The 19,981-nt window shown below is 59.1% G+C and overlaps 2 protein-coding genes across 2 annotated transcripts in view; both read left to right on the forward strand.

The window, feature by feature from the left end:
• The window catches only part of PLEKHG4B (pleckstrin homology and RhoGEF domain containing G4B), a 62,638-nt gene extending 58,258 nt beyond the window's left edge, over positions 1-4,380 (forward strand). The window contains 9 exon segments of the mRNA XM_068531667.1: positions 314-494; positions 1,832-2,032; positions 2,181-2,231; positions 2,234-2,422; positions 2,690-2,868; positions 3,168-3,279; positions 3,472-3,647; positions 3,956-4,069; positions 4,129-4,380. Coding sequence (XP_068387768.1) covers positions 314-494; positions 1,832-2,032; positions 2,181-2,231; positions 2,234-2,422; positions 2,690-2,868; positions 3,168-3,279; positions 3,472-3,647; positions 3,956-4,069; positions 4,129-4,380 — 1,455 coding nt within the window.
• Positions 4,381-8,355: 3,975 nt separating this feature from the next.
• On the forward strand, positions 8,356-13,035 carry LRRC14B (leucine rich repeat containing 14B). Its single transcript, XM_068531712.1, has 2 exons — positions 8,356-9,248; positions 12,390-13,035. The coding sequence occupies exons 1-2, from the start codon at positions 8,356-8,358 to the stop codon at positions 13,033-13,035; spliced, it is 1,539 nt and encodes a 512-aa protein (XP_068387813.1).
• Positions 13,036-19,981: the final 6,946 nt, after the last annotated feature.

A 19,981-nucleotide genomic window follows, 5' to 3' on the forward strand; every position in this document is an offset into this window, starting at 1 on the left:
TCCCGGGAGAGGCCCCACCGCAACCCCTTCCCTGCCAGCGAGCTCATCGGAGGGGTCCTGTGGTGACGCGCCAGGGAGCCCTTCTGGGGGGGACTGAGCCCTCACGAGGGAGCCAGCGTGGATGGCAGGGGTCGGGGCGAGGGGCAACGGGGAGGCAGGGGCGACAAGCCCCCGGCCCAGCCTCGTCCACACCACTCGGTGTCTGGGTGAGGGGACCTCCGGCACGGAGGCGCTGGGGTCAAGCATCAGCCAGAGAGCAGTCAGTTGTCCAAAGGGCAGGATCTGAGGTTCCTCCCGGTGCTTGTGGCTGCAGATGGCAGAGATTGGGATGACGGAGAACGTCGGGGACAGTGGCTTGAGGTTTGAGATCTGGTTCCGCAGGCGGCGGAAATCCCAGGACGCCTACGTTCTCCAGGCGAGCTCCGCAGAGGTCAAGACCGCCTGGACGGACGTGATAGGGAAGATCCTGTGGCGGCAGGCTCTGCGGAGCCGAGGTGGACAGAGCGGCTGGAGGGCGCTCGGCGTGCAGGGCCAGCTCGGGCTGGGCTTGGGCTGGGCTCAGGGCTCGTGGTCGGGCCGAGGGGCCCCTTAGCACCATCCATCAGCACACGAACACTTACTTCTTAAAACGATAAGCAAGACCCCGGCCCCCACACTCAGAGAGAGGTCTCAGCCCCAGCTCCCAGACGCCCTCAGACCCGTGGTGTCAGCTTTCTGCCCTGCCCTGTGGTCAAGGCCCCTGGCCTCCTGGACGCTGCGCCGATGGCCAGCCTGTGGTCTCCCCACAGGTAAGACCCCCCACCTCGTTCCCTCTTCCTTCATGTCTGCCCTCAGTCCCTCCTCTCCCCTGAGTTGGTCACTGGGACACCTCTGTCTGCTTCAGAGTGGTAGCTCATCCAGGCTGGCTGCCACACGTGCCATCTTCATCGCAACCCCTCCAAGCTGGCCCTCCTTCTGGCGGCTCTGACCACCCTGCTGGGCCTGAGAAACCCTAATATGCTAACACCCTGACATCCAAACACGACCACTTGGCACTCGGAGGCTACCACCCTGGCCAGGGCCCTGACCTGTCACCAGAGATGCCCCACGGCCTCCTCACTGCCACGTCCTTCAAAGTGTGGGCCCCCCCCATGCACACAGACACAGGCAGGCACAGACATGCACACACTCAGACATACATGCACACGCAGACACACACACGTACACACGTGTGCACACAGAGACACATGCGCACACGCACACATACACATGCACACACACGCACGCACACACATGCACACACATACACATGCACATGCGCACACAGCAGCTTTGCTCGGGGCGCCCGGTGGCTCCTCATCCTCCTTGGAGTCACTCAGCCCTGACGAGGAGCAGGAAGTCCCCATGGCCTGGTCTCCCCACCCCTGCTGTCCCGCCTGCTCCTGCCCCTCCCTCGCAGCCCCCCCAACCGTAATGGCTATCCTCTTTCTCTTTGCTGGGTTTACCGAGCATTCATTCGTGCTCAGGCTCTCACCCTGTCCTTGGATCCCCTCTCAGTTTCAAGCGTGTGTGGATACCTGTCAGTGTGTCTTTCCTGGAGCCATGCCCTGCCTGGAGGCCTCTGCCCACTCCAAGGTGATGTCCCTTCATCCGCAGACGGAGACCCGCCCCTCCCCGGTTGGACACCCAGTTTCTGTGGTCCCACATCTTCCTTTTTCCTGGTTCACCCCCTTGGGCTCCCTGAGAGAGGCCAGAACGGGCATCTCAGCACGTCCAGTCCCCCAGAGACACTCAGGGTGGAATTAAACCCAGGGAGCTGCTTAGAAAACTCCCCCACATGCTCCTGTCTTAGAACTCAGGACACAGGAGCTGGTGTCCACGGGGATAGGCGGCAAGCCGTTCATGGACGTCAAGCCCAGCAACGCGGCCATAAGCGACCGGGCCGTCAGTTACACCGCGGGGGAACAGGTTAGCGGCCACAGCCCCGGCTCTCGCTCGGCCCCGCCAACTCAGACCCAGGTGCCGCAGTGCGCCGGGCCCCACGGGCCAACACGTCGGGCTGGACGGGCGGCCGCCCCGTGAGGCCCGATGGGACCGGGGCGGAAGGAACCTAGTAGTTTTCCGGATGGCCATCTTGTTCTTGAATCTAGGCTGCACCTCTACAGCAGAGGCCAAAAGACTCGTTTTCTGTCCCCATCCAGAGGCACGGACCCCAGCGTCCAGAGCCGTGCCCTCCTGTGACCACACCGCCCCCTCAAGGGACCGCACCCCACCCTCTCAGACAGCAGCACACCCTCCTCCAGCGGCCGGTCCTCCTGCGCCCTGGGGCCGCTGCCCCCGCACGCGCCCACAAGCCCTGCCCGCTGCCCCTGTGCGTACGGCGTCCACACCTGCATCGAGGAGGACGAGCTGGAGCAGGAGGCGGAGCGCCAGCCTCCCCTGCGTGAGCGCATGCGTGCGCTGGAGCCAGCTCACGTGTTCATCATTTCACCTGATTTCATGTACTGCCAAAGGTTTCCAAACAGATTAGAGATTTTCATTTACTTAAAAAAAAATTTCCGCTTCCACTCAAGACAAGGTAACAGGGAACAAGTTTAAAACAAACAAGCAAAAAGAAAAACCAGACAAAACAAACCAAGTGCCCTCCGAAGCCCAAAATGTGCCACTGCCACCATGAAGTCGTCCCTGAGGGCGTCCCCACCCACCACAGAGGTGCCTCTGCGCAAAGTGTTGGGCGTGAGCTTCTCAGAGCAGGCAGCGGCCACGGGGAGCACGCACCGTCGCCTGCCCAGAGCCACCACGCTCTCCTGGACACGTCGCTCAGGCTCCAGGACCGCGGGCGGCTCCCATCTGGGCTGCGGCAGCCTCTGGTCAGCCCCGAATCTGGAGGTGGGGCTTCTCCCGGCAGGAAGACCGGGCGGAAGCGTCTGCATCGGAGGGCTCAGGTCTGCCATCCCCAGCGCAGCCCGCAGAGGCCACCCGTCAGCCACACTCGAGGTTGTGGCTGCACCCTGGCAGGGGCCCCACCCTGGGGAGTGACCCCACGGGCCGCGGCTCTGGGGTGGCACAGGACAGGCCCCTGGGAGCGCGCCTCCCGTCCCGTCCTGTCCCGCTTTCCGTCAAAGCCGCGTGGCCCTTCTTGCCACATTTTCTGTTGTCCCCCGCTTGGGCTCACTCTTACCGCCCAGGGTGAGGCTTCCTGCTGGGGGAGGGGCGACCTCCCTCCCGGCCTTCCCCTTCCGGCTGCACTGGGCCTCCTGATTTCCGAAAAGCAGAGTCACAGACCTCTTGTTCATGAGCGTAAGTGGCGTCTGACCTCCAGCAGTGCCGTCCTCCTGCTTTAGCCCGGCATCACGGGTCACCTGGTTATAAATCTGTACATTGTAAATCATTCTCGTTGTGCAAGCCTCAGGCCCAGAGTGCCGGGCACAGTAGGCCTGAGGGGCAGCCGGCCAGGCCAGAGGACGGTCCTCACTGGGCTTCTCTCTGCAGAGACCGGGATCTCCGAGTCTTCCCACCGCACGTCAGGGGACAGCGGCCCCAGCCTCCACGGGCCGTCCCTGCCGCTCGCGGAGCTGTCCTCTGACGAGGACCGTCAGGGCGTCTCCCTGGCCCTTCCCGCGAGGGGCTCACAGCAGCAGCCTGGTGGGGACCAGTGCATCACGACCGTGAGTACCCCTCCTCTAAGCCCCCACGAGAGAGGCCCAGGTGCTGGGTGGGGGGGGTCAGTACCCGCCCAAGAGATGCTGGGCCGCCAGTGACCACACAGAGCCCCCTTGTGGGCCATCCTGTGTGTGAATCAACCCCACACGCACACTCCGGCACCCAGCGGGCTGCCTGTGAAACCAGAGGCCTGGCTCCGTCTCCAGCGATTCTGAGTCCCTTAGAGAGATTTGCAGGCCTCCTGAAGCATCACCTGAACTCTGCCTGCCATGCGGAGGCCGCACCTGTGCCATCCAGCATGTGCCGGTTCCAGGCTCGGCGGAGCCCCGACTCCAGGCGGGCCTTGTTAGAGCCCCCGCGGTCCTGGGTGAAGGAGGGCTACTGGTTGGCCAAGGAGGTTTCTGAACCCAGCCCCAGATGGACCAGGGTCAGGGGCTCTGCCCTCCCTGCTATGCTTGCTTGGCCCCCAGTCCCGCCTTCTGACAGGATCGCGTCCTGGGCAAGACGCAGTGTTTCCCTGCATTGATGCAGACGTGTGTTTCTACCTTCAGGGGTGTCAGGAGAGCCATGACACCTGACCCCGCCAGTAGGGAGCACAGGAGACCCCAGAAACCCTGGACGCGCACACAGAGACGCCATCCCCTGAAGAGGAGAGACCGAGGGGACCAATCCAACAGGAAGCCACTCGTCACCAGCCGGGCCTGCCGGTTCAGTGCCTTCACCCACACGGGGTTGTAAAGCTCTCCTCTCTGCAAGCGCGTCCCAGGTTCTGGGGCGATGCCTCCGGCCCCCTCCTGGGCAGCACCAGAAGGGGAGGTCCGACTTTAAGTGTGTGCTGAGCCAGAGTCCAGGGACCAGTCCTCGGTGCTCACGCCCTGGGTCGCTCACAGTGACCCGATCCCTTTGCCAGAACAAAACCCCTCACGTCTCAGGCGTCTGGACGGTGGTTTGACTGGCAGGCCACACGCTGCACCGTGATCCCTGAGGCGCTGGGCACGCTGCCACCACCCAGGCTGCCCGACCGTGTCTCCACCTTGTCCAGATGCTTCCAGAGCGCAGATGCACCGCGGACGTAACGGCACACCGGGAGGGGGCGGCGGGCCGGGCCTGGCTGCTCCCCCGTCCCCCCCCCCCCCCCGACTTCCCCCGAGAGGAGGCTGCCTCCAGCGAGAAGACCCTCCCGCCGTGCTCGCCAGACGGCACAGCTGGCACTGTCACTCCTCCCCACAGCCGACTCAGCGGGGGAGTCCCCTGCGTGCGCCGCACCTCGCGCGCGCCCCACGCACCCCGCGCGCGCCCCACGCACCCCACGCGCGCCCCACGCACCCCGCGCGCACACCATGTGCGGCACTGCCCTGGGTGGGAGCCGCGGGACACACGCCGTCTCTAGGAAGAGGCCCTGCAGGGTCCTCATCTGTGAGGCCACTTCCTCCGCTGAGGTCTCAGCGCCTGGGCGTCTTGGGGGCGTGTGAAGGGCGCCAGGAGACCGTCCCAGGCAGGGGCCCGCCTGCTCCCACAGCCCCTCCCTCCACTCCCGCGAGGGCCTGCGGCTGCGAACGTGCGCCCAGATCCGATTAAAGGCCTGCCGGTAAAGGTGGATTCCTTGTGCCTGTCAAGTAGACTGTTTTCCACAAACCACATGCGAAGTTGTCCAAGTGCTCCCATTCACACCGTCGGCTGCTTGCGGGACACGTGGGCAGACAGGCACACTTACGCTCACGTGCTGGGTCAGAACGGCAAACACTGAACTGACACATTTCAGGGCCCAAAACCTTTTACCCTGGGACTCGGACGCCCAGGGATGCCGGCTGAGGCTGCAGCCGCCACGCTGCTCACTCCCTCGCCCGGACCTGTGGGTGTCAGCCTTAGAGGACGCGCTCGTTTATGGGGCCCTGTCCCTGGCCTTGCCGGGCCCCAATTGCTTCTTCAGAAGGTGCACGTCCCGAGTCCGAGAGCACCTTGGGGGAGGAGGGGACCTGCATAAGAGAGGTCCTTCTTTTGGCAGCTGTGATGGATCTGGATGAGATGTGGCCTCTCAGGGAGAGCCCCCCTCAGGGCAGAGGAACCTCGACCCTGACGTGTGCACAGGAGGTCACGAGGTCTGGGAAGGAAACACTCAAGCCAAGGCTCCTGACCACCTCCTCCGCCAGCCACGGGGCCACCAGTCGGCACACCCCTCGGGGCCTGGGCATCACGTCACGGGTCCCCCACTGTCCTGCCTACAAGGACGCCCCGTGATGCCCTGGACGCTCCCACACTCCTAGGCTGCAAGAGGCCCGGGTAGGAGCGCGTGGACCCCCGAGCAGAGTCCCACAGTGGACGTGGGGTGTCTCAGAGCAGGGGGCCCTCTGGGAGCGTGTTCCCCCGCCTTCCAGGCGATGCAGGCCATGGACGGCAGTCCCCAGGCGCAGCCCCTACGAGGTGCGTCCTGGACGCAGGGGGAGCTTTCCTGAGTTTAGCTGGAATCTCGGTTTCGTTTTCTTCTCAACAAGCTGTGTGTGGCCAGCGGCACTCGAGTTGGGCTCCACCTGGGAGTCTGGGACAAGGGTGCCTGCGTCCCAGGTGGACCCCAGGTGGAGTTGGGGACACAGCAGCTGGGCCGGAAGCTCTGATCCAGGCTGTGCTGGGAGGTCCTGTCGTGTGGATGGGGCCCTGAGGGGGCCCCCCTCACCCCAGGGAGGAGAGCCTGGGTAGAGGCAGAACTCAGCGCACTTCCTGCCACAGGTGCTCCCCCCAGACCCCGTCCTGGGGCAGCGGCGACATCAGGTGCCACCCACCCAGAACGGGAGCAGGGGGCTGGGGCACGGCCCTCGCCTTTGTGATCTGCCGGCTGCTGTAAACTCTCTTCCTTGTTACCCTGTTTCAGGGCTGACTGTTCCAAACTTTAGGAACATAAATAAATGGGACATTTTTTCCTACCACATGGTCGTGCTTCTTCTACTGGGTTCTGTTGTGTCAGGGACGTCACCAACAGGCCTCCCCTAGGGAGCTCAGCCCCTGCGACTTTGAGGAGACAGGGCGTGGGCAGCAGAGTGCCCTCTGGGGTCTGCCTGGTCCACGTCCTTGCCTCCCATCGGGAGTGAGGGCAGGGGGAGGTCCCCGCCGTCTCCCGCTCACACCTGGCCTGCCTGCCAACGCTGGGGCCCCCGAGCACGATGCCTCCCCCTCCCTAGGGCAGGCACTGCTGAGGCCCTGAGGGACCAGCAAGCAGGACTGTCCCTGACGGAGGGTCCCACCTGAGTGTAGGGTTGGGGGGTCTGGGGGGTCCGGCCCGTGTGGGTCCCCATGAGCGGCACCTGCACCCCCTGCACCCACGTCCATATCCACAGCCCTACACACAGCCCAGCACGTCCACCGGCCCCTGACTCTTCCTCCCCTCCTAGTGCCTTTGTCTGCCTCTCCCCTCCTCCCTCTCTTGATCTCTGTCTTTGTGGCTCTCTGTCTCTCTGTCTTTCCCTATCTTACTGTCTCGGTCTCTCTCTCTGTCCCACTGAGGTCCCTCCCAGACCAGCGCTTGTCCGGGTAGCCTGTCAGCTAAGTGCTCCAGCCCTGCCCCAAATGATGGTGACATGGGGGTGGGGGGGAGGTCAAGTCATTCAGTGATGATCTAACACCCGTCAGAGCTGGGAGCTGTAGGGAGGAAGAATTTTTCTCTGTCCACCTTGGGTTCTCTTCTGGGCTCTGTAGCAAAGAACAGACTCATGAAAGAAAAGCACGCAGATTTACTGAATGTAAGTTTTTGATGACACGGGAGCCCTCATAAGGAAACGAAGACCCCAGTGGCCTAAGTGTTTCTGGACTAAGTTGAGCGAGGAGGTGATCCCAGTTCAGGGAGGGTGGCTTGCCCGGAGTTCCATCTGCGTTCAGGAAGAAAGGGGGGGTCCAAGCGCCCTTAGCTCAAAATACTCCTTCTGCCCAAGCGGCGTGGTCTGGGGCACATGTTCTGCCACCCTCCAGAGCGAGGAACCAGACACCAGGCTGTGCGAGCGGGCTTCCGACTCCTGGGGGCCCCGCACGTCACCTGCAGCCCCGCCCACGGCGTGGGTCCTGGGGCTCGGCCCAGGGAGCCCTGCAGCTGGAGGGCGCCAAGCTCCCTCCCATGGACAGTGGGGAAGCCTCGGCCGCGGTCCTCAGTGATGATAAAGGAAGGGGGGGGGGGTGGGCAAGCAGCGTGCCGGCGCCTCATGGGGCCTTTATTTATCTTCTCTTAAAGTCAGGAAGCAGTTATCAGAGGTGCCACCACATGCCCACTGCCGCGTCCCTAACTCTGGACGTGGGGCAAAGGGAGGGACTCGGCTCCCAGGGGTCCAAGAAAAGGTTTGTTAGTTCCTCGGACTGTGGGATGGCCCAGGGTTGGGGCAGACCCACGCCATGGAGGGGGTGAGGTACCCCCAGGACAGGCCACCCCTGCAGTGGACACGGCCGGTAATTCCAGGGGCCCAGCCCCCTCCCCCTAGCCAAGCACTCAGGCAGCTCTGCTTTCCCCAGCTGAGCGCCAGCAGGACAAGCTGGACACCACCAGACGCCTCCACAGCCAAAGCCAAACAGGCACCCAGGACGAAAATAGCCGTCAGATGACCAGAGGGCTGGCTCACCACAGCCCAAGGCAAGCTGCTCACAGCAGCTGCAACTAAAAATAGGCGAGAAGGGGACACGTCTTTGGGAGAAGCACAGGGGAGAGCTCTGTCCTGTCTCCAGCCGCTGCAGGCGGGCATGATGCAGTCACTGCGCTTCATTTCTGCTGAGGCCTTGGCGTCCCACCCCCAGGTGGCCCAGCAGAGCCTGGGCGGGGTGGCCCACAACCTCTACCCGCTGCTCTTCAAAGCCAGCTACTTGCTGGAGCAGGCGGAGGTGATCCGTGTTCTGCTGGAGCACTGGCCGCTGGAGGAGTTCCGGCTGGGTGCTCTGCTGGGCCCCAGCGCAGACCACCCCGGGGACCTGCGGGACCGGGCCTGCAGGGCCTGCCTGGAGGCCTGCGTGCGCGGCCTCGCGGACCACACGCTCTGGGGCGGGGGCCGGCGGCGTCTGCGGGTGGCCGACCTCACGGGCATCCGAGACGTGCAGGTGCAGGGCTGTCCCTGTGGGAGGGCGCTGGGCAGGTGGGGCCGCACCAAGCTGCTGGCCAGGACCTGCTGCGAGCTGCAGGCGGAGCCCCGTGCGGCCCGGCGCCCCGTAGAGGTCCTCACCGACATCTTCGTCACCGGGGGCAACTTCGACTTGGTGGTGCGGGCCCTGGGGCCGGAGGGTCCCGCCCCACTGCGCGTGCGCTGCCTCTCCTTCCGGGCCGACAGCCTGGGCCCCGGGCAGCTGCTGCACGTGCTGCGTCTGGCGGGGCCGGGCGAGCTGCGCCGGCTGGAGGTGGTGCACAACGTGCGTCTGCACGCCGGCCACGTGCAGCAACTGCTGGCCCAGGTGGGCTTCCCCCGGCTGGTGTCGCTCACCCTGCCCGCCAAGGCCTTCGACGCGCCCCCTACCAGCACCCCCGCCCCTGACGGCGAGGACCCCCTGCTCACCTCCATCGCCCGGGAGCTCAGCCGGATGACGCACCTCACCGAGTTGAGCGTGGCCTTCTCCACGCTGACCGGGAAGCTCCAGAAACTGCTCGGGTGAGTCTAGGGTGACCAGAAGGAGGGCGGCGGGGGGAGGGCATCTGCTCACAGCCCCTCAGCCCAGGTCGGGGCGACTCGGGGCCCTGGCTGAGGACGCACTAGGGGACTGTAAAACAGACCTGGTTACTTACAAGGCCACGAGCCCCCGTCCCCTCGGTTTTTGCCCAGCCCCGAGCAGCCGGAGGGGACAGGCAGAGGGGGAGGTGGCCCGGCTGGGGCTGGTGTCGGGTGCACCCTGGGAGCACCAGAACCCAAAGGAGACTGCCTCCAGTTCGTAAGAAAAAGAGAAGAGTCCTAATTAGCAAGCAAACAACATAGAAGTAACTCCATTACATTGTATTAATTACCTGTCATTGTAACAAATAACCCCAGTGCTGAGGCTTAGGAGGGCAAGACAGGAGCCCGGTGGGGGCAGCTGTGGTCTCCCCTGAAGGCCTGTCGGGGCGGGAAAGCGGAGTGACCCACTTGCTCGCTCATTCTCATGGCTGTCGGCAGGCGGCCTCGGCTCCTCGGCCCGTGGGCCCCTCCACAGGCTGCGGATCAGAGGGCCAGAGGCCCTCCGGAGGGAGGCCCGCCTCCCGTAACCTTCCCTGGAGGGCACTGTGCTGATGCTTCCGCCCACTGCGTGGTGAGGGCCCGTCCCTGGGCTGGGGGGGCACCACCGAGGGTCGCAATACCCCAGGGCCGTTGGGCCACCTTGGCGGCCACCAGCTGTGAATATACTCATGAAAATTTATGGAAAATCAAACTTCTCATTTCTTGAGAAGAGAAATTTGATGAGAATCAAATTTCTCATTTCTTCTCATTTCTCGTTGAGTGAGGGTGAGGATGTCTTTCCTGGTTTAGGGAGTCCATGGCTTACAGGAATTTCTCTTTTATACAAAGGAAACCCAGAAGTAGCTGGCCGCAGCTGGCCAGGGCCCACACTGCCTGTCCTCCCTGGGGGGCACCTGGGATCCCGTCACCGTCCCCCATCCCTGCTCCTCCACCCCTGGAACCCAGTCGCCCAATTCGGGAAGGGGTGGTCCTCGAGCCCACACACAAGTACGACTCTGCCATGTGGTGGCTCCCTGGGACCCTCAGGACAGTACTGCATTTGGCTGGCCTGGGTCCTCAGCCAGAGGTGCCTGTGCTCTGGGGAAACATGTTCCACAAGCCAGATGACACGTCACAAGCCTGCAGGGCTATCTTGTTAGCTCGGCCCTGACATCGCCTGTCACACTCTGACCTTCTGTTGTACACGCTCGGTCTTCAGTCAGCTGGTTGCTGAGAGCCTGTCCAAGGCCCCAGAAGGTCCAGGCGTGGAGTGTGTCAGGCCTAAGTGGGAGGGAGATGGGTGAGTGGTCAGGGAAGTCCCAAGGTGACCTTTGAGCGGAGACCAGGCACAGTGAGCCAGCGGAGGGCCCGGAGAGAGTGTGCTAGGCAGGAACCCCGCAGGTGAAGGGCTGGAGCTGGGGGTGTGGCAGGGCCATAGGCAGGGATGGGGTGGGGCGGGGCGGGGCGGGGCGGGGCTGGGGCAGCGGGGACGGGGGCTGTGGTCCTGGGCAGGTGAAGAAGGGAGCAGGGAGAGGAGGAAAAGAAGGACGGAAGAGCCAGGCCAAGCCCTGGAGGCTCTGAGCAGGGCAGTGGGTGATCAGCTTCATATTACAAGGCTCACTCTGGCTTCCCTGGTCCACACAGCAGACCCAGATGGAGGGGCAGGGAGAGTGGCAGACAGAGCAGACATGCCGAGACCACCCAGGTTTGGTGACTCCCTGGGAGGACTCACTGCTAAGATTTATTACAGCAGACGGACATGGGGCAGAGTCTGCCAAGGGAAAGGGCTTGTGGGGAGGGGTTCGGGGAGACAGGGCACGAGTCCAGGGTCCTGTCCCAGTGGAGCCAGCACGGACTGTGGTGACACATGGGGGGTGCCGTCCACTGGGGAGGGCATTAGAGACCCAGGCCCAGGGGTTTTCCTGGGGGCTGGCTGGGTGGGCACCTCAGCCTGGCATGTACCGAGATTCCAGACCCCAGAAGGAGGCAGGTGTCCGCAGGGACCACGTTGCTTGTGCAGACAGCTCAGGCCAGGGACCCCTTATCAGTTGAGTGAGGGACCCTCCCCAAATCCAAGCTCCCAGACGCAGTTCGCAGTCAGGCCTGTCCTCTGACCCTTGTCCACACAGGAGGCCCCCCGAGGGGTTGCGAGCAGCGCAGGTGGGGAGAGGGTTCCTCGTGGATGGATGTGGGCGTGGGAGAGATGGAGGTGGAAACACGCCCCACAGCTCAGGGCCTCAGCCACCACCGCCTCCTCAGGGCCGGGCGAGGAGGCACAGAGCCTGCCGCGGGGTGGACCGTGCCGGCGGCAGGCAGACCCCAGACGCTCTGTGCCCAGAGTACAGGTGCAGGAGGCGGTGGAAGCAGCAGCCTCAGCAGGTGAATAGAGAGCGGAACCCGCCCCACCCCCGGCACTCAGTGCCCAGCCCGGTGAGTCCAGACCCAGGCCCAGGGTCCCGCAGGGCCGCTGTGGGTCTGTTCCCAACTCTGAGAACTGCTGGGCAGGGAGTCACCGACTGTGCGTTTCCCGATGGCCGCCGCCTACACACCTACAGGAGAGCACGGAGGGTCTCTGAGGTCCCAGGCAGTGCTGAGGGTGGACCGGACGCTCCAAGGGCCCTCCCAGCCCTGAAATCCTGTGGGCTCAGGCTCTTCTTTTTCAGAGCCAAGCCAGTGTTTCATTTCCTGCCAATTCACAGGCAGCTCACTGCCCCCTCAGCAAGCTTGTGAATACACCACGCCTGGTTGACAAAACAGATTGATCACTTTAATTGCTGAGGACAAAGGCCAGGCCTGTCTTCGGGTGAAGTTAAGTCTTCAGGGCCCCGTGGCTATGCATGGTCCCAGCTCTGCCGTTGCCCCAGGGCAGCCACAAACGGGAAGTAAATGAAGGTCGCGGCTGTTCTGATTACGCTTTACTTACCCGCACTGAAACTTGAATTTCATATAATTCTCACGTATCACAAAATAATTCTTCTTCTTTTGACTTGTTCGACTACTTAAAAAGGTAAAACTCATTTCAGCTCTCAGGGAGGGTGTGTGTGGCCCCCAGAGCGCCTGCCGGGCCTGCTCTCACCGCGCTGTTTCCTGCCCTGCCCGCAGCCCCCTCCGGACTCCGCTGAAAGTGCTGGACCTGGGCAACTGCGACCTGAACCACGCGGACATGGCCTTCTTGGCGAACTGCACCCACGCCGCCCACCTGGAGGTGCTGGACCTCAGCGGGCACTGCCTGGTGGACCTGTTCCCCTCGACCTTCTTCCGGCTGCTGGGCCAGGCCGCCCCGACGCTGAGGGCCCTGACCCTGGAGGAGTGCGGCCTCGCGGACCGGCACGTGGGCGCGCTGATCCTGGCCCTGGGCCCCTGCCGCCGGCTGCGGGAGCTCCGCTTCCTGGGGAACCCAATGTCGGCCCGCGCGCTCCGGCGCCTCTTCGTGGCTCTCTGTGAGCTCCCCCGGCTGCAGAGCGTGGAGTTCCCGGTGCCCAGTGACTGCTACCCCGAGGGCAGCGCCTACCCCCAGGACGAGCTGGCCATGTCCAAATTCGACCAGCAGAAATACAGCGCGATCGCAGAGGACCTGCGCGCGGTGCTGCTGCGGGCCGGCCGCGACGACATCCGGGTCTCCACGCCCCTCTTCGGAAGCTTCGACCCGGACATTGAAGAAACGAGCAATGAACTCGGAAAGCTCTTGCTGCAAGCCTTCAAAACTGCTCTGGAAAACTTCTCCAGGGCGCTGAAGCAAATGGAGTAGGCCCTGGGCTGTACGAGGCGGGAGGCGGCGGCCGCGGCGGCGGTGGCGGTGGCCGCGGCCCGGGCTGAGCCTCCGCCCCCGCCACCACCGAGGCATCTCCTAGTGGCAGCTGCACGCGCATCCTTCAGGCGCTCCGGGAGCGACGACCCTGCCTCCCAGGAGCTGTGACGGAGCACAGCGCCCAGCATGGCGGTGGCGCCGGAGAAGCAGCCCGCGGCGGGCGGCCGTCCTGGTCACGGCGCCTCGGCAGCCGCGGGAGGTGCGGGCCGCAGGGAGCAGGGCGGGGGCCGGGGCGGCTGGACGACCGGCCGGCGTGAGCGGGGGAGGGAGTGAGAGGACACCTCCCGGGCACAGCGATGAAAGCGCCCAGCTGAGGAGAGAGTAAAACCGAGGGCAAGCCGCATCCCTTGCCGCAGCGGCTGGGTCCGGGGGTGCAGGGCGCCGGCCCGGCGCCCTCCCGTCGCGGGTGTGCGGCGCTGCCCTGTCTGGATGTTTACAAACTCCCGTCCAGCGAGGACATGGGCTTTGGTAGTTGACGGCTCTGCCCCTGCCCTCGGGCCAGTGGGCGGCAGGCGTGCGCTCTGCTGGTGTCAGGCTGAGCCCCGGGCTCCGGCGGCCTCTGGCTCTGAGGGCACGACCGCGGTGCCCCGCCCGCCGCCGCCCCCACTCCCACCTCCACCGACTCTAGGCCCGGCGGGCGGGGGCTCCTGCTGCGGGGCGGGCGGGAAGGCTCCTCCGGGAAGCTGTCTGAGTCCTGGTGCTTGAGGAGTGGTTAATGCCAACGTCGGGACTTGGTTTCTACTGAGATCTGATTTGTGCAGCGCTGAGTATTAGGGTAATTAAATACTAATAAAGTGTGGCTTATTCAGATGTGGTTTTCTTTCTTTTTCAATCTAATGGACGAAAAAAATGTCTTGCATTAATTTGTATTTCCCATTTGTTCATGAAACTGGGCATGTCTTTTTCTCTTTTTTTATAAATTTATTTATTTGGCTGCACTGGGTCTTCGTCGCTGTGCGTGGGCGTCTCTAGTTGCGGCGAGCGGGGGCTACTGTTCACTGCGGTGCGCGGGCTTCTCATCGCAGTGCCTTCTCGTTGCGGAGCACGGCCTCTAGGCGCACCAGCTCAGTAGTTGCAGCACGTGGGCTCAGTAGTTGTGGCACGCAGGCTCTAGAGCGCAGGCTCAGTAGTTGCGGCGCACGGGCTTAGTTGCTCCGCGGCATGTGGGATCTTCCCGGACTGGGGCTCGAACCCGTGTCCCCTGCATTGGCAGGCGGATTCTTAACCACTGCACCACCAGGGAAGTCCCTGGGCATGTCTTCATATGCTTGTTGCCCACTTGTATTTTTTTTTTAATAATTTCATTTATTTACAAAAACAAAAACAGTTCACCCACTTCTCCCTTCCCCCCACAGTCCCCCCCACCCCGGCCCCACCTCTGGTTCTAATCTGTTCTCTGCACCTATTAACTTGGAGATATATATTCCACATATGAGTGAGATCATATGGTATTTGTCTTTCTCTGACTTATTTCACTTAGCATAATGCTCTCCAGGTCCATCCATGTTGTCACAAATGGCAGAATTTCATTCTTTTTATGGCTGAATAGTATTCCATTGTATACATATACCACATCTTCTTTATCCATTCATCTATTGATGGGTACTTAGGTTGCCCATATTTTGGCTATTGTAAATAATGCTGCAATAAACATGGGAGGGCAGATATCTTTTTGAATTAGTGTTTTCATTTTCTTCGGATAAACACCCAGAAGTAGAATTGCTGAACCATATGGTAGTTCTAATTTTGATTTTTGAGGAACCTCCATACTGATTTCCATAGTGGCTGCACCAATTTACATTCCCACCAAAAGTGTACAAAGTTTCCCTTTTCTTCACTTCCTTGCCAACACTTATCTCTTCTTTTTTTTTTAATTTATTTTTTTATATTTTTATTTTTGGCTGTGTTGGGTCTTCGTTTCTGTGCGAGGGCTTTCTCTACTTGCGGCAAGCGGGGGCCACTCTTCATCGCGGTGCACAGGCCTCTCACTATCGCGGCCTCTCTTGTTGCGGAGCACAGGCTCCAGACGCGCAGGCTCAGCAATTGTGGCTCACGGGCCTAGTTGCTCGGCAGCATGTGGGATCTTCCCAGACCAGGGCTCAAACCCGTGTCCCCTGCATTAGCAGGCAGATTCTCAACCACTGCACCACCAGGGAAGCCCTATCTCTTGCCTTTTTGATAATAGCCATTCTGACAGGTGTGAAGTGATATCTCATTGTAGATTTGATTTGCATTTCTCTGACGATTAATGATGTTGAGCATCTTTTCATGTCTCTTCAGAGATTCTGCCCACTTCCTAATTGAATTATTTTTTATTTTTTTGCAGTTGAGTTGTATGAGTTCTTTATATATTTTGGATACTAGTCCCTTATCAGATATATAATTTACAAATATTTTCCCTCATTCTATAGTTTGCCTTTTATTTGTTTTATGACTTTGTTTGCCATGCAGAATCTTTTCAGTTTGATGTAGTCCCACTTGTTTATTTTTGTTTTTGTTGCTTTTGCTTTTGGTGTCAGATTTTTTAAAAATCATTGCCAAGACTGATGTCAGGGAGTTTACCACCTATGTTTTCTTCTAGGTCTTATCATTCAAGTCTTTAATCCATTTTGAGTTAATTTTTTATGTGTGTTGTAAGATAGTGGTCCAGTTTCATCCTTTTGCATGTGGCTGTCCAGTTTTTCTAGTACCATTTATAGACAAGAGGGTCCTTTCCCCTTGGTATATTCTTGGCTCCTTTGCCGTTAATTAATCGACCATCTATGCATGGATATATTTCTGGGCTCTCTATTCTGTTCCATTGATCTATTTGTCTGTTTTTATGCCAGTACCATAATGTTTTAATGACTACTGCTTTGTAATATAGTTTGAAATCAGGGAATGTGATGCCTCCAGCTTTGTTCTTCTTTCTCAAGATTGCTTTGGCCATTCAGGGTCTTTTATGGTTCCATACAAATTTTAGGATTTTTTTGTTCTATTTTTGTGAAATATGCCATTAGAATTTTGATAGGGATTGCATTGACTCTGTATATTGCTTTGGGTAGGATGGACATTTTCACAGTATTAATTCTAACAATCCATGAGCATGGAATGTCTTTCCATTTATTTGTGTCTTCTTCAGTTTGTTTCATTAACATCTTGTACTTTTCAACATACAGGTCTTTCACCTCCTTGGTTAAATTTATTCAGAATTTTTGATGCAGTTGTAAATGGGATTGTTTTCTTAATTTCTCTTTCTGATATTTCATTATTAGTGTATAGAAATGCAACAGATTTTTGTGTATTCATTTTGTAGCCTGCAACTTTACTAAATTTATTAGTTCTAACAGTTTTTTGATGGAGTCCTTAGAGTTTTCTGTATATAGTATTGTGTCATCTGCAAATAGTGACAGTGTTACTTCTTCCTTTCCAATTTGGATTCCTTTTATTTCTTTTTCTTTTCTGATTGCTGTGGCTAGGACTTCCAATGCTGTTGAATAAAAGTGGTGAGAGTGGGCATCCTTGTCTTATTCCTGATCTTAAGAGGAGATGCTTTCCACTTTTCACTGTTGAGTGTGATGTTAACTCGGGGCTTGTCATATATGGCCTTTATTATGTTGAGGTACATTCCCTCTACACCCACTTTATCGAGAGTTTTTATTATAAATGGATGTTGAATTTTGCCAAATGACTTTTCTGCATTCACTGAAGTGATCATATGATTTTCAAATTCTTCAGTTTGTTAATGTGGTATATCACATTGACTGATTTGTGGTATTGAGCCATCCTTGCATCTCTGGGATAAATCTCACTTGCTCATGGTACATGATGCTTTTAATGTATTGTTGAATTTGGTTTGCTAATATTTTGTTGAGGACTTTTGCATCTGTGTTCATCAGGGATATTGGCCTGTAATTGTCTTTTCTTTTGGCATCTTTATCTGGTTTTTGGTATCAGGGTAATGCTGACCTCATAAAATGAGTTTGAATACTCCCTCTTCTCTCTTTTGGAAGTTTGAGAAGGACTGGTATTAATTCTTCTTTGAATGTTTGGTAGAATTCACCAGTGATGCCATCTGGTCCTGGACTTTTGTTTGTTGGAAGGTTTTGGATTACTCAAATGACATTTTAATGCAATTCAGAATTTTAAAAAGGACAAAAGTGTCTGAAAAGAAAACATTTTCTCAAGAGTGGCTAGTGCTTGATGTGGCCAAATGTTCCTCACACTAGAACCACCCAAGTGGTCAGTGGGGGTTTGAATCACCCTGTTGAGTGGGCTTTGCCCTCAGGTCCAACTCCATGCTGCCGTCTCCGCAGGTACATCCCCGTTGCAGGTGCTCCTGTGCCACCCCCTCCCCCAGGTATGGCCCATGCCTTTCCCCCCACAATGGAGTGAGAGTCCTCTCAGGATCTGCCTGCTGAGGAAGGCAGTAACCTTCCTGCTGGGCCTTCAGGAGAGGAGAGCCGCCACCAGGTGGGCAGGAGCAGGAGGGAAGTGGTGGCTTCTGACTCCCTGTGCTCGTCAGCTCTGCCTTCTTTGCTCACCTCTGCACGTCTCCTTAGCTGTGTTATGCTGGAACCCTGTTTCAGCCACGTGGACTTTGCTATTGCAAGAAGCTCTTGGAAAGAGAGTAGGCACAGGGCAAAATTTTGAAATGATTTGATTTTAACTCTAAAGAGTAGAGTAGCTTCTGCTGTTTGTGTCTGTGGAATTTTCTTGACGAGACCCAGCCTCCAGGTGGTCAGCAGGTAGAACCCTGGGCTGGGCCCAGCAGCTGTGGTGGACAAGAGCCCAGGGATGACCCAGGACCTGAAATTTGGGGCAGGGGTGGGCACACAGGTGTCTACTAGTGGAGAATGTCCCTGACAGCCCCCGCCCCACGCTGAGGAATAACCCATTCTTGTGAAACTGGAGAGGCTGGGAGGCTCGTCTGGAGCAATTCTGAGGCACACGGAGCAGCCCAAGTGGGACCCATGCCTCCCACTCACCCCAGCGCATGTAATTCACTTGTTCCTGTGGACCCGCTCAGCCCCAACACTGAATGTGCCACTTGCAGCCACGATGGGTTTTACCTGTACCTGCCCAGCCCGAGACTGGTGGCCCTGAGGATGCCCAAGGTGACGCTGGCTGCGAATGCGGTCGTGGGCATGTCAGGGCCCAGGAGTGTTCCTGTGCTTCTCGCGCTGCGGACGGCGTGGCTCCCACACAAGGGCAAACTGGGGGAAAAGGAAACACGCTCAGCAGGTGAAAAGCAGAACAGAGTGCCAAGGGCCAGGAGGGCATGAACATGCCACACGGTAACTCGACTGGGGCTCCTCCTGCTGAGCCTGGGCGGGCTGTCATCTGCACAGACCCACCTGGTCTTCCCAGGGGCCAGTCGCATCGAATGGGGACATGACGGGGACCATGATGGACACTCTGGGACCACCGTCTTCGCCTCCCCCCGTCCCCTGTGGTGGACTAATCATTGCACTTCCTCCAGGAATTCAGCAGTGCTTCCTGTTGACCATCCTGGCAAGGAGGGGATGCAGATTCAGGGACTTCCACTTCTCTTTCCTACCTTAGCAACTCTTGTTCCAGACGGTTCTTTCCAATTACATACTCAGAGACTAGGAGACACCTGCAGGCCCAGCAGACCCTCTGTGCAGTGGCCGTGTCGAGAGACCCGGAGACGTCAGCCTGCAGCTCCCTCTCTCATCAGCTGCCACCCACTAGATCCCAGGAATCCCCTTCTCTCTCCACCAGCCGCTGGCAGTCCCGTGGGTGAGCGCAAATCCTCGACCTGCTGGAGGGCCTGCCGCCTCCTTCAGAGCCGCCCGAGCCAGTGGTTGGCGCTTGAGCCCCGCTTTCCTGACTCTCTCTGCTCCCACCCCACTCACAAGCCACGGCACCGCACAACCCAGCGGTTCCCAGACTTTGCCACACATGGGGGTAGAATAAGGTAGCTGTTCTCACCATGGGGCCCGGGGAGAGAAAGCTGGTTTGCAGGGAGAGAAGATTAAACAGACATGCAGAGATCTGAGGCCAAAAGGTCATTACTGCAAGGTTCCCAGTGTTGTTTACTAGCCATTTCTGGCTCTTCTCTGAGGTCTGGCCATCACTCTCCATCCTTGCCCTGAGGTTCCACAAGGTAGCCTTAAAACAAACGCCCCCTTAACTGTCTAAGCTAGCAGAACTGACCCCTGTTGTTTGCTACCAAAGCCCTAATGTCTAGGGAAGCAGGACAGCTATTTCTGTCATACGCCAGGCAGAGAAGAGCATTTTTGGCATCAGCCCACAAAACCTGCTCAGTCATTCGAAAAGGACCTGGTTTCACAAGGATCAGGGCCGTTCTGAAGCCAAGCTGCCTGGGTTCATACTAGCTCCAGGACCACCTGTGTGACCTCGGGCAGGTTGACTTCCCACCCCTCACCTGTAGAATGAGGGCTGCAGAGAAGGGCTCACACCACAGGCCTGAGACTGTGGGCCTCTAAGAGGCCTGCTGACAGGTTGGCCCTCGGCTGGCATCTGGGACTGGATTTGGGAGGGTTCCCTCCACCACCAACTGGTAAGAGTGGATCACTGCGACCAAACCCTGCCAACAGCTTGGACACCTGCTTTCCTCTGGGAGCTTGGAATTTGGGTCTGTGCCAGGCAGAGGATGCCTGTGTGACCCGCCCTCCGCAGAAACCCTGGACGCTGTTTCTGAAGAGCGTCCACATGGCCGTGTGACCCCTGGGAGGGGACGGGAAGCTGCACCTGGTCTCCCCGCGTTGCCCACGTGCCTGTCCCTTTACTAACCTTGCCTTGTACCCTTTCTATACGACGAGCCTCAGCTGTGAGTACAACCATGTGCGGAGTCCTGAGCAAGTGTGGGGTGGTCTTGGGGACCCGGAGCCCAAGGGTAGTAACAGCGCTCACTGCACAG

This window comes from Eschrichtius robustus, chromosome 2, assembly GCF_028021215.1.
Source record: "Eschrichtius robustus isolate mEscRob2 chromosome 2, mEscRob2.pri, whole genome shotgun sequence".
NCBI lineage: Eukaryota > Metazoa > Chordata > Mammalia > Artiodactyla > Eschrichtiidae > Eschrichtius > Eschrichtius robustus.